Below are 13,301 nucleotides of genomic sequence, written 5' to 3' on the forward strand. Positions count from 1 at the left end.
TTCTAGTTTTATTTGTTCACTGTATCCATAATGACTTGATCGGTAAACTACAAATGGGACTTTGTACAACTGCCTGTGTTTCTTCCTATAATGCTGTTGGTCAAACTATTGATTTGTAAAGATTCGTCAAAAAATAAAAACCTGAGAATACAATCTCTTGGCTAGTACTGACCATGGAAGGTCATGCGGTTTTAATGTGCATGGAGAACATTAGAACATGGAGAAACACACTTTTTAAGGCCATCTAACCCAAATACGTCCTGTTACTAACATGTTCAAGCAAATCAACAGCTAACATGACACAGGTCTAACTGACCATGAGTCATAAGCAATATTTGCATATATAGATTTTCTCAGTAGCCATGGCGTTTGTACCACTGGGCCCTGGCTACCACATCACTGCTGTAATCATCCCCTGGGGTCCCGATGTCCATCCGCTCATATGTGCGAACATTCCCTGGGCCAAAGTTGTAGGCTGCTATTCCTCCTGATGAACATACACAAATAAAATTAATTTAAAAATGTTATAATAAATAATAAATAAAAGTTAGGAGGCTTGTGATAATACATATAGAATAGACATTGAGAAAAAAGCCAACACTGCTGTAGGGCAGTATTCATAAGGCTAAATGACCCCTATATAAACCCACATAAACATTCATAAAAGTTTATTCTAACAGGCTTAATCTGTCATAAAGGGTGCTTTAGTCAACTGTGATGTCAAGTTGACACAATACCTATGGCAGGTGACATCGAGTTTTTTGGACATTCGCTTGCCATGACACTCTTTTGAGCAAAATGACATAGGACATTATTATAGCAGACTATGTAGGTTATATTACAGTGACACAATTAATGCTGATGTGACAGCTTAAATCTTTTAAATGGTCAATGATGCTTGCTTTACCTAAAGGCCACAGAAAATGCTCACAACCAGCCTGACGTGGCGAGCTACACTATATTGCCAAAAGTATTTGCTCGTCTGCCTTCACACACAAATGAACTTGAGCAACTTCCCATTCTTAATCCATAGGGTTTAATATGATGTCGGCCCACCCTTTGCAGCTATAACAGCTTCAACTCTTCTGGGAAGGCTTTCCACAAGGTTAAGAAGTGTGTTCATGGGAGACAGAAAGAGAGAACTATTTGGCTACTATTTAATTGGAGAGCTGGATACAGCTAGCCAATCAGAATTGCAGGATTCAAGGAGCCAATCAGCACAGCTTCAACAAAAAAGGTTTGAGAGATTTTTAATGTGACCACTAGAAAGCGCTAATCCATGATTTACAGTTTTAAAGCTCTCTCTGTCTCTCCCTCTCTCACTTTCTGATGCTGGACTAGAAGGCCTGGCTCGCAGTCTCCGCTCTAATTCACCCTAAAGGTGTTCTATCGGGTTGAGGTCAGGACTCTTTGTAGGCCAGTCAAGTTCTTCCACACCAAACTTACTCATCCATGTCTTTATGGACTTTGCTTTGTGCACTGGTGGACAGTCATGTTGGAACAGCAAGGGGCTGTTCCTAACTGTTCTCTTGATCTGCTGAAGCATTAAGAGTTCCTTTCAGTGGAACTAAGGGGCGGAGCCCAACTCCAGAAAAACAACCCCACACCATAATCCCCCCTCCACCAAACTTTACATTTGGCACAATACAGTCAGGCAAGTACCGTTCTCCTGGCAACCGCCAAACCCAGACTCGTCCATTGCATAGCCAGATGGAGAAGCGTGATTGATCACTCTAGAGAACACTCAACACTTCAACGCTTTGCTTTGTGCTTGGTGATGTAAGGCTTGGATGCAGCTGCTCGGACATGGAAGCCCATTCAATGAAGCTCTCTACGCTGTTCTTCAGCTAATCTGAAGGCCACATGAAGTTTGGAGGTCTGTAGTGATCGACTTTGCAGAAAGTTGGTGACCTCTGCGCATCCGCTGACCCCACTCTGTCATTTTACATGGCCGACCACTTCGTGGCTGAGTTGCTTTCGTTCCATCGCTTCCTCTTTGCTACAATACCACTGACAGCATGGGTGAGTGAAAACTTTTTGAAATATAGAGTATGGCATATTACCACACTGACATACACTGAGCTACAAAGTCTATGTCAAGACACTAATGTCAGAAAAAAAGGCAACATCATCTGACATAGATATTATGTCAACTTAACATCAAAGTTGGCAGATGCAACCTATATGACAAATGATGCCTTGGAATAAACGTTCCTAAATGTTTATGTATGGTAGTTTTCATGAAGGCTTATATTCATAAGTTTCACGTAGCCTTATGAGCACTGCCCTACAGTAAAGTGTTAGCAAGAAAAAAATGCAGGAAAAAGGTGAATGTACATTCCTACTGCAAAATAGTGGCATACGGTCATTTTCATAATAAAAATACCAAGCGTACCTTTCAGCTGGTGTTCCTTGGGCCAAGTGGGGAATTTTCGTTGAATTGCTTTGATTAATTCAACCAAAATGTCAGTTCCCTGAGAAAGATGTTCCTCGCTGTTCCAGGCACCTTTTGGAGCATGGCTGCCCTTGTCAACCTGAGGAAAGTAGCATTGCTTGATATTAAACAGTTCACAAAATACATTCAGATTTAAAAGGACAATAAATTTGCTTTCTGATTGATCATGAACACCGAGTATATTTCCACACAGCGGAACTATTGAAATGATTGATGCAGCAGTTTAAATTTTACAATTGCATCAGTTGTGTCTTCAAATGCAACGTGAGTCATGTTCCTCTTTCTCAACTAGGTATCAAACAAAGGCCTTTTCCACACCCTTATGTTGCGTTGAAATGTGCTACTAATGCAGCACATGCTGTTGTGCAACTTCTGTTTCTTTAATTAAGGTCTTTCATGGATTTCTTTGGACAAGTTTTTCCCAAGACTGAGCCTGGTTCCCAAACATGCCCTGTTAATTTAAGTGCTTTCTCTGCTTTAACGCACCATCTTCAACTCATGAAGCACTTGATATTTAGCTGATCAGGTAATAAAAAAAGACAGGGCTACTCCAGGACCAGGGTTGGGAACTAGACAGTGAACCTACCTGCATGAGTCCAAAGCCTTTGCCATGGTCACCCCAGCCATTGTCAAGAGCAGCTCCAGCCCTTGACTCTCTGGATATGATTCCTGCAATCAAAGCTGGATCTATCTGCTTAGCTCTCCCAACTTTGGTGATGATGCTCTTGTACTGGTCCATTCTCTTCAGATCATTCTCAGCCAACTTGTATGAGGCTTCCACACCTAAAACGAGTACCCATTATTACTGTATAAACATCTTTAACTTTCAAAGTCATAGTGTATGTAAGAAATCACAAATACTGCACTGTTATTTTGTTTCAATTTTAAAATCATTTAAAATGTTTTATGAGCAACACCATCATTTGTGAGATATGAAGTTGTCAGCATTTTAGCCAGATTTTTAAGTAATATGAAAAAACAAGGACTTCTTTCTTTCTACAAGATATCCATACAAGAAACACATGAAAAAGACCTTCTGTTTTTAAAGATGGTGACCTCTGTGCACTATGCGCCTCAGCATCCGCTGACCCGCTCTGTCATTTTACGTGGCCGACCACTTCGTTCCCAATCGCGTTCACTTTGTTATAATCCCACTGACAGTTGACTGTGGAATATTTAGTAGTGAGGAAATTTCACAATGGGACTTGTTGCACAGGTGGCGTCCGATCACGGTACCACGCTGGAATTCACTGAGCTCCTGAGAGCGACCCATTCTTTCACTAATGTCTGTAGAAGCAGTCTGCAGGCCTAGGGGCTCGGCTTTATACACCTGTGGCCATGGAAGTGAATGTAACACCTGAATTCATTGATTTGGATGGCTGAGTGAATACTTTTGGCAATATAGTGTGGCAATATATGTACGATCATAAAATCATAAAACACATTTTCTGTTCATTTGAGGGAAGCTGTTACCAAAAAAAAAAAAGTACATTTATTTTATGCGGTTACTGAATAATTTGCCTTACAGTTTGATCATGTAAATTCAAAAGGAATATCCAAAGTATACCCTGAAGCAACACGAGAGGGATTGGGTTATTACAAAATAAAAAAAAGCAAAGCAAAGAGGCTCCAAACAATGCATTAAATAATTCTTGCCACCAAAAAGTAATCGCCTATTGTTTTACAAATACAGCCACATCACTGAAGCAGTATTCAGCTAAGCTTTTTCAGCATTTGCAAGATAAACCTGAATGTTGTTTTGTTCCAGTCAGTCTGTAAAGCATTTCAGAGCCCAGTGTTGCTGAATTATATTCTGTTAGTTTCTGGCTGTTCAGTTCAGGGGTGGCAAACTGCAGTCTCAGATGGTGATTTTCCTGTTCCTAACACACTTACTAAATCTGGCAATTAGCTAATGAGATAAATCAGGTGTGTTTGAGTAGTAAAACCACCAAACTGTGGCTCTGTATCTAATTTAGTTGTTTTGCAGTCACAGCTTCTAACAGAAAAGTTTGCTCAAAGTTTCCGAATTTGACGTAGTCCTGCTGTCACACTCCACCAGTCTGACCAAACTTGCTGCAGGTGGAATACTTGTAGAATTTTTTAATGCAGTGGTTCTCAAACCGGCCCTCAAGGATGCCCAGATGGTTCCCATTTTTGCTCTATCACTCTGTGTTGTTTGAGAACCACTGAACGAATCCAGTGGCCACAAAATGTTCTACTTTCCTGTACAGTTTCATTTTAGCCTGCAAGGATCCAGACTAACCGGACAAACTTAACTGATGAAGTAAATTAGGTGGAGGAGGTGTGGCAGACTGTTGTTGGAACTACACTCTACGGGAAGGCAGATCTCCAGGCTCAGGGTCAGTGATCACTGATCTGATGTATCCATTAGCAGTTTTTTATGTGCAAAAGTAGGAAACTACTAGCAGTTAGCTGCAAAGCGACCGTTGCTCAGTAGAATAATACAGTTATTGCCAAAAAACATGCTGGAATTTGTGATAACGGCAACTTTTTTTTACAATAACCGTAGAGCACTTCTCAACTGATCAAACTGTGACATCATAGCTAACTATAAACAACATTACTGCATTCCTCTCTACTCTGATCGGTCCTTATAAGTCAGCACCATGCCCTGCCCAAGCTTCAGCTCCAAACTACCAGCAAGTAAAGAAGAAGGAAAGCATGATTAATACTACTTCTACACTTAAAATCAAGGTTCTCAAATGGTTCTTGGCTTTGATTTATGACTGTAAGAAAACTGGTATAGCAACTTTACATTAGTTGGAGGTTTTTAAACTTCACGTTCCTCATATTCACTCACCTCGATGACAAAATACAATCTTTAAGAGCTGCCCATGAAAGCTTCTTCAGGGAACTAGATGTTATTCTATGGCTTTGGTTCAAAGAACCCTTTGCGGCACCTTTATGTTAAAGACTCTAAGGTGGAAAAGATTAATTTTAGGCATGTACCCTTTACTGTGAGTTTGTCTTGGCGAGCCGTTTTCTCAGATGCTCCAGTCGTTTGAATCTTTGTGACATCTCCATAAGTGGAAGCTAGAAATTAAATATAGCAAGCAAAATTAGCAAGCGGAAAAGCACATTTTGCAGAACATTTATTCTATTGAGTGTTTCTAGATGGTAAACATATCTGTAAGTTGAAGAAATATTAGTTTAAAAATAATAAATATCTGCAAAGGGTTTGAACAAAATAAAATGACTAGTGCTTTGGACCTATTTTGTAATTTACTCATGTTCATTAAGCAATGGAGAGTTTGGTTTCGCGTAAATTATGATTTGACACTGCCTTTACAAGCTATTACTAAAAAGCACACATTGGTTTTGGTCTAAAAGGTTTCACATCACAACTAAGGGATAAATAATAATAATAATAATAATAATTTCCTATAAAAATGGTAGCATTGAATAAGCTAAGGTCCTGAAAACAAGTCAGTGTGAGGTACAAATATACAATGCATAAAACCTCATGCATGTTATTGTTGCCATCATTTACTTGTACTAGACGTCAAAAAGACAAACAAAAGACAAACTCACCCATGACAACACTTTGGATCCTTGTGAGCAGAGAAAATAAGTCTTGAGTGATCACAGGAGAACAAGTTTGCCTGCTGTATCCCCTAAGCACTTCCTCTAAATAACGGAGGTGTTGATATTTTACAGAGAACTCCACCTGTAATGTAGCAGTATCGAATTACATTATTAAGATGACTCTGTATACCAATGACTATGAAGCAACTGAGATACATACAACAGCAATGAACAAATCAGTGGGGAATTCTCAGGGCCGTCTAGGGCCTCAAGACATAATGATTTGGGTGAAGTAAAAAGAAAATACATGTGCAAAACAGCAGCTACAGCTCTATGCCAAGACTCATTAATGTAAACTGTAAAACTGCTACAAGGTAAAATATATGGTAATGTCTGTTGCAAGCTTCAAATAAAACACTCAATATCTTTTTGAAGCTTAGAATGTTCAAGTTTAGTCTATAATGGCCAAGAATGGTAATGTAAAGCACTGTTAGCTGAGTGCTAACATACTACTTGAATCCCATAGGGGGGCTACCAAATAGCACGATCAAAGAGGTGTGTTTTTCTCATATTTGCAAATTTTGACACTGAAGGCATGAATAAACACTAATAGTCCCAGTTCATAACTATAAAAAATGAAAGAACTAGAACACACTGCCTGACGCAAATGCTTCAATAAGGCTGGATACATCACCAAGGGTTCCCTTTAATGAGGCCTTTGCTGACAAGCACACAAACCAAACAAAGGCATGGTAAGCAAAGCAAGAGGGGTATTCAGACTCGGTGGTGAGACAGGCAATGATCAGGAACCGAAAACCCCAACAGAAAATACCAGAACACACGGCTTAGAAACTCAACAAAGCTAGTGGCTTTGCAAAGACCGATTCAGTGTAATGAATATCGATATGTCCCAAAGTTCGTAGACAACTGCTCGTCAACATTTCTTCCAAAATCAAGAGTACTAATTGGGAGTTTGTTCCCTCTTTGCTGCAGTAACAGCTACTACTTTTTTCTGAGAAGGCCTTACTGTAGCGTTGGAACGTTGCTGTGAGGATTTGATTGCATTCAGCCTCAAGAGCATTAGTGAGGTCAGGTAATGATGTTGGATGATCAGTTCTGGATTACGAAACTCAAACTCCATCCCAAAGAACGCAGTTCCACTGCTCCACAGTCCAACGCTGGGAGGTTTTATGCCCCTTTTGATGCGTATGATGTGTACAATTGGGCTACAGAGCATCCCGTTCCCTTGACAATTAAATGCCCATGGTAGTAATGAGTTCACCTTAAAGCAGCTGAATTCACAAATTAGAAGGGCCTGTCTGGATACTTTTGGACATATATAGTGTATAGCTGTGTTGCAAAAGCTAGGCAGCAGCTGAAGAAGGTGGGTCCTCTGTAGCACTGTCTAAAACACATGGCTTTGAAACTCAACAGCTGAGGCTGCTCTGTCACATCACTGGAAAGGAGCAGGCAAAATCCTGCTGATGTGAACTTACAGACACTTGTCTGTAAGTAAAAGCTGTCCTACAAGCTATAAACTGAAAGGAGATGGATTTCACACTGTGCATTCAATTTACACTTTCGATTCTGTGTTTATATGCAAAGATTTTTGTCAATCCGATTTAAATTATAGATTAAGACTGAGCTGTTTATATGAACACCTTAATCAACAATCTGATGGAAATCTCCGCTTACATTCACACTACAAGTAAGCAGATCCAAGATGACGTGCATATGTAGAGCACAACTTAGTACAGAAGTTCCTATGACAACGAGCACCACGTGAGTCCAGTCAGAGTGAGATGAGCAGCAGTGAGCAGTGCTTGTGTTTTGAATTACTTTAAAATGATGTCAGACTCAGGAAAACGTCATCCACATGTCCTTATTAAAGAAGGCCGAGAGGAAGACGTCGTTTTCTGAGACACATAAGCCAGGCGTCTGTCCCACCGCCGTCTTTTAAAGATCAGAGCATAAACTTCGTCTCCTCTGCAGACCATGTTGAACAGTATAAACTCTCACTGTCATGTGACGCACATGGGAAAAATGGACTTAAACATTCCGATTGGGAGGGTAATCGGATACAGGCTTTACACAGCTAATATTCTTCTATTCAATGGGTTATTTACAGGATTACCCACCTCATTCAATCAGCTAGAAATTGTATTCCGAAGGGTCTCAACTGAACTGGTCTATCCCCATTGAGGTGCTTAAATGGATGTATTCTTTTCTGATTGAGCTATTAGCTGGAATTTTAGACTGCATGTAAACGTGGCTCAGTAACCACTCAGACAAAAAACATCTCTTATGTGATGGCAAAGGCTTTTTCAGAATGTTGCTTTGTCTGGCTCCGCCCGATGACCGCTGGGATAGGCTCCAGCATCCCGCGACCCTGAGGGAGAAGTGGCTTAGAAAATGGATGGATGGATGGATGGATGGATGGATGCTTTGTCTGGCTCACAATATTGCTCTACTTCAATAAAAATAAGACTAAATAAATTAAATATAAGGACATATAATTAGATACTTAGATAAAAGTTTCTTTTGGAGCAATAATTTACAGTTAAAAATAATAAATCCAAATATATTACACAGCTCAAGTACCTTGATGATATCATGTGTGAACGGGGAGGCAGAAAAGGTGAGCAGTAAGGAAGTGAGGCTGAGAACTAGAGAACAGAAGGAGGTGTGTTAGAGGGTGTGACATTACTCATGAGGTGTTCCACCACTGATGTTTGTCTTGGGCGTTGTAAGATTTTAAAACCAAAATCCCGGATTAATTAACACTTTCAGACAGATTACTGAAAGGTTTTAGAGGATATACAGTGACAAAGATTTGCTGACACGTTCTCAGAGTTGAGAGCAGCGCACAACCAAAGTTACAACAAAAGATATTTTGTTTTTTGGCAAATCATTTTTTGAAGTATTTGAACATGGTTAATATTTTTATTTAAGCATCTTATATATTTCTGCTTTAAATGAGAACTTAAACGCTTACTGTTTAAGAATAATTCCACTGAAGTGCTGCATCTTGGCCTTTGAAACTAAACTCTAGAATGAATTGTTTTTGTTTTAGCTACATTAAGGTGCACTCATTGCGGACCCAGGCAACTGTGCACAAAAAGCTTATATAATCTTTATAGAAAAGCACTACCAATAGAATGGGATGGTCTGTGGCAGCCACTCATGGACTGGAGGTATCCAAGCTCAATGCCAAGAATCAGCTAGAGGGGTATAAAGCGGAACTTCATTCTGGAGTGATGGAGCTCCATCCAATACCTTGGTAGGTAATGGAACAACATTACCTGGCCTCACTAACGCTCTTGTGGCTGAATGCAATCAAGTCCTCACAGCAATGTTCCAAAATGTAATGTCAAGTCTTCCCAGAAAAGCAGAGGCTGTTACTGGAGCAAAGGAGGACAAACTCCCTAATAATACTCTTGATTTCAGAAAAAAAACTGAATGAGCAGTTGTCTACAAACTTTTGGACATACAGTGTAAATTATTCTAAAGCCCATTAAAATCTCCAAAAACAAACATATCTATTCCCCCATAGACCATAACGTTCCATCAGGCATTAATGCAGATATCCTGGTGTTAATTTATACTGAGAGACAGAAGGGGGAGCTAGAAAGTGTTCTAGAGTACATAACAGACACAGAACCACTTTCTAATTCGCTTTCACTTTCACCTTCTGCTTCTCAGTGGTCGACAAAGCCTGACATCTTAACACAAACACGGGGTATGTTGTATTATTGACATATATGGAAAAAAAATCAAAAACGCTGCGAATGTATAAATGTATAGTTTTGTTAAGCTCCATCACATCATTTCCAGTCAGACGAAGCTGAAGGTTTTTATTCGCCAGCTTCTTGTTCGTATTTTCCCGTTCCACCTTAAATGGTGTTTCAGCTTTATCACATACATACAAACATACATCCAGCAGAATGGTACTGCTGTGCCATTTAAGGTGGAACGGGAACATTCGAACAAGAAGCTGGCAGTTACTGTAGCCAGCATAAACTCATATTCTAGTAACAGTTCCAATCCTTAAAATCCACATTTACCTCTTAAAATATCGGGTCTTTCACTGTTTTTGCTATTCTTTTTTCGTTTTTCCAGCGTTTCCGGCGTGAAAGTCTGAACCATGTTTCTGGCAGAATCTTTGCGTTAGAAACGAAAGTCTTGTTCTGTTTACAGACCGTGAGCGGACTAAACCACTGAGCGTTTACACAGAGGGGGGATTACCGACTGTGGCAGAATGCAAGATGCTCGTTGGGCAGTATCTAAAACTAGTCTTTAATTGATATTAAATGGATTTAATGTTTCAACTGATACTCTTTCAGCCAAACTAAAAATCACATGCACAGAAACGTACAATCTCTGCAGACCCCTTTCTTATCAGGGCACTTGGAGTCGTCCTAATCTAGCCTGGCTTTAAGTTTTATTGATTTATTTATTCATTTGTTTTTTTTTTTTTACAGTAGATTTTTCAAAATAGTCCTGTATTACAGGCACTAGGGAATTTCAGTGAATTCAACGCACAACTAAGTAATAAGAAACGGTTATGATGAAAAACGTTTTATGCTACAGCCTTCAGGGTGAAGAGATGTATCTGTCCAGTTGCTGTATAAAGTCATTTACATCATGTTTTTGTTCGTTTTTCAGTCTCTAGGCCATCTAGTGGTCGGGGGCTGTATTACACAAATTGGAAATCCTGAGCATCTCAGGCCTCTGAGTGGACAAAAGAAAATGGGTGGTAAAAGAAAAAACGAAACGTCTTTTTTTTGCTGATTTTAAAACAATTGTCCTGCTAATTCTGCTACATGGCATAGTGCAAAATGCAAGACTCTGTACTGATGTACACTGTACCTGCTAATGTAATGCTGAATGATTTGTAGTCTTCATTGGGTTAATGTGTTTTATCATGCAGAGAATTTAAAATAAAGTCAGGTTCTATGAAAGAAAACAGTTGATAGTCATTTTCCTTTCAATGGAGAATCTCCATTTAGAGTGCTCGGTAACCCAGGTCACCATCAGATAAACAGCACTTGAAGCTTTTATCTTACAGAGAGGAGAAAATTCAGCTGCTTCAGATCTGAAAACATCCACAGGTGTTTCTGTCCATCCTTCCACTGTGAGAAGACCACTCAGCGCTATAGGTCTGAAATTCATGGAATGCTCACACAATATAAAGAAGAGCTGTGGTGTAAATAAAAAATAAATAAAGTTTTGATATGATCAGGGTGAGGTGTTTAAAAAACAAATACGCTGATGATTAATGCAATATAGAGATTTATTTGACTGCAGATTAGATATCCAGCACTATATGGGCTGTTTATTGCTGTGTGGGATGTACACGTTCCTCAGTAGCCATTGCGTTTATACCACTGAGCTCTGGCTACCACATCACTGGAGTAATCATTGCCAGTGGTCCCGATGTCCATCCTCTCATATGTGCGAACGTTTCTAACACCAGCGTTGTAGGCTGATATTCCTCCTGAAGCAGAAAATAAAGCAGCAAAGACTCTGAGTATCTATAGCCCTTAGATAACAAATCACACGCTTGCCTATGGTAACGATAATGAAACAGATGTAATTAAGGGAGAATACAGTCATATGTCTTTCTGCTTATTTTTCACATAAAGGTAAAAAAGCTCTTAAAGCAGCAGATACTACCTTTAAACTGGTGCTCCTTCGGCCAGTTGGGGAATTTCCGTTGAATTGCTTTGATGGAATCAATCAAAATCTCAGTGCCCTGAGTGACGTGCTGCTCACTGTTCCAGGCACCCCTTGGAATGTGGTGGCGCTTGTCAACCTGAAGAAAGTCGCGTTGCAGATCACGTCAAACATCATCAAACAGTAGATGTTGAAAGGTCAAAATCAAAGTTAACCCTATTTTATGTACTTCAAAAACAGTATATTTTGAAATCAGCGTTTTTGAAATGTCACAAGAACTCACTCATTTACATATCCCCCATTAAGCCTGCAGCAGAGCAGAGCTCATTCATGGACATCATTCTTTAACACAAACAGCCCAATTATAAGGGATAAAGAGAGGCCAGAAATTGTTGCATAAAAATGCAAAAGCAATTATGACTATTTTAGAGAGTAGCACAGTGGGTAGCGCCTCCCAGTAAGAAGGGTTCGTTTCCCTGGCTAGGTGACCGAGTCCTTTCTGTGTGGAGTTTGCATGAAGTTTTCTTTACTAAAGAACCATTTGAAGAACCATCTTTAAGGGTGGACTTTAGAAACATGCCATAAGCTATTAAAATATAGTATAAAAAATTAAAATGCATATTTTAGCTTATGCATTAGCATAATATATAGTAATAAATTTGACCACATTTCATGTTATGCTACACTAAAAAGGAGTAACTACGCTCTCTTTGTAGTCAAATATGCAGTTTTTAAGTACTGACAATACCCACAATATGCTATAAGAAGTTATTGCCCAACTCTAATGTATTCCTGCATTGTCTGCTGTCCTCTCCACTGTGCCAACACAGGCTAAACCACACCTGGAAGTGGAAGTTACACAACCACAGAAAGAAGAACAGAGAGTAGCTGCTTTCATCAGCAGACTCAATACTTCCATTTTTATTGACGCATGTGTTTTAAACTAACCTGCATGAGTCCAAAGCCATTGCCGTGGTCACCCCAGCCGTCCACGAGAGCAGCTCCAGCCCTCGACTCTCTGGATATGATGGCTGCGATCACCGCTGGGTCCATCTGTTTAGCATTGCCCACTTTGATGATGATGCTCTTGTACTGGTCCATTCTCTTCAGATCATGCTCAGCCAACTTGTATGAGGCTTGCACCCCTTTAACAGACACAGTTACAATAAATACTGGTTTCAATAGTTCAGCCTCTCCAGTGTGACAAAATGTTAAGCACTTACCCTTCACTGTCAGCTTGTCTTGGCGGGCTGTTGCCTCAGATGCTCCAGTCGTGTCAATCTTGTTTACATCTCCAAAAATGCACGCTAGGAATAACGTGGAACAGATCACCTGAGGTCCTACAGATTCAGAAAGCACTTGATGTAATATAATGCCACAGACAGAATGATTCACATACACAGAACAGCTAAAATAACTTCTTCAGCTGTGTTTTTCTTCATATTTTGCATGTGATGTTAAACCTGGAATGCAGTTTTTATTATGAGTAAACTGTAGTAGCCCAAAGAAATAACTCACCCATGATGCTGTTTTGAATCCTGTCTACTAGAAGAACAGCTCTTGTGTAGACAGGCTGGTTTTCGCAGGTATATATATCTGGGCATCATGAGTGAGCAGAACTGCT

General features: G+C 39.8%; 2 protein-coding genes across 2 annotated transcripts; both read right to left on the reverse strand.

Annotated features, from left to right (window-relative positions):
• Nucleotides 1–153: 153 nt before the first annotated feature.
• LOC108424160 (lysozyme g-like) lies at nucleotides 154–10,201 on the reverse strand. Its single transcript, XM_017691978.2, has 6 exons — nucleotides 10,066–10,201; nucleotides 6,008–6,143; nucleotides 5,426–5,509; nucleotides 3,042–3,238; nucleotides 2,396–2,534; nucleotides 154–487 (listed from the first exon to the last, which is right to left on the reverse strand). The coding sequence occupies exons 2-6, from the start codon at nucleotides 6,009–6,011 to the stop codon at nucleotides 354–356; spliced, it is 558 nt and encodes a 185-aa protein (XP_017547467.1). The 5' UTR covers nucleotides 6,012–6,143; nucleotides 10,066–10,201; the 3' UTR covers nucleotides 154–353.
• A 1,075-nt stretch (nucleotides 10,202–11,276) lies between these two features.
• Nucleotides 11,277–13,301, reverse strand: LOC108424161 (lysozyme g-like). Its single transcript, XM_017691979.2, has 5 exons — nucleotides 13,196–13,301; nucleotides 12,901–13,017; nucleotides 12,626–12,822; nucleotides 11,678–11,816; nucleotides 11,277–11,498 (listed from the first exon to the last, which is right to left on the reverse strand). The coding sequence occupies exons 1-5, from the start codon at nucleotides 13,197–13,199 to the stop codon at nucleotides 11,365–11,367; spliced, it is 591 nt and encodes a 196-aa protein (XP_017547468.1). The 5' UTR covers nucleotides 13,200–13,301; the 3' UTR covers nucleotides 11,277–11,364.

This window comes from Pygocentrus nattereri, chromosome 8 (assembly GCF_015220715.1).
Source record: "Pygocentrus nattereri isolate fPygNat1 chromosome 8, fPygNat1.pri, whole genome shotgun sequence".
Lineage (NCBI taxonomy): Eukaryota > Metazoa > Chordata > Actinopteri > Characiformes > Serrasalmidae > Pygocentrus > Pygocentrus nattereri.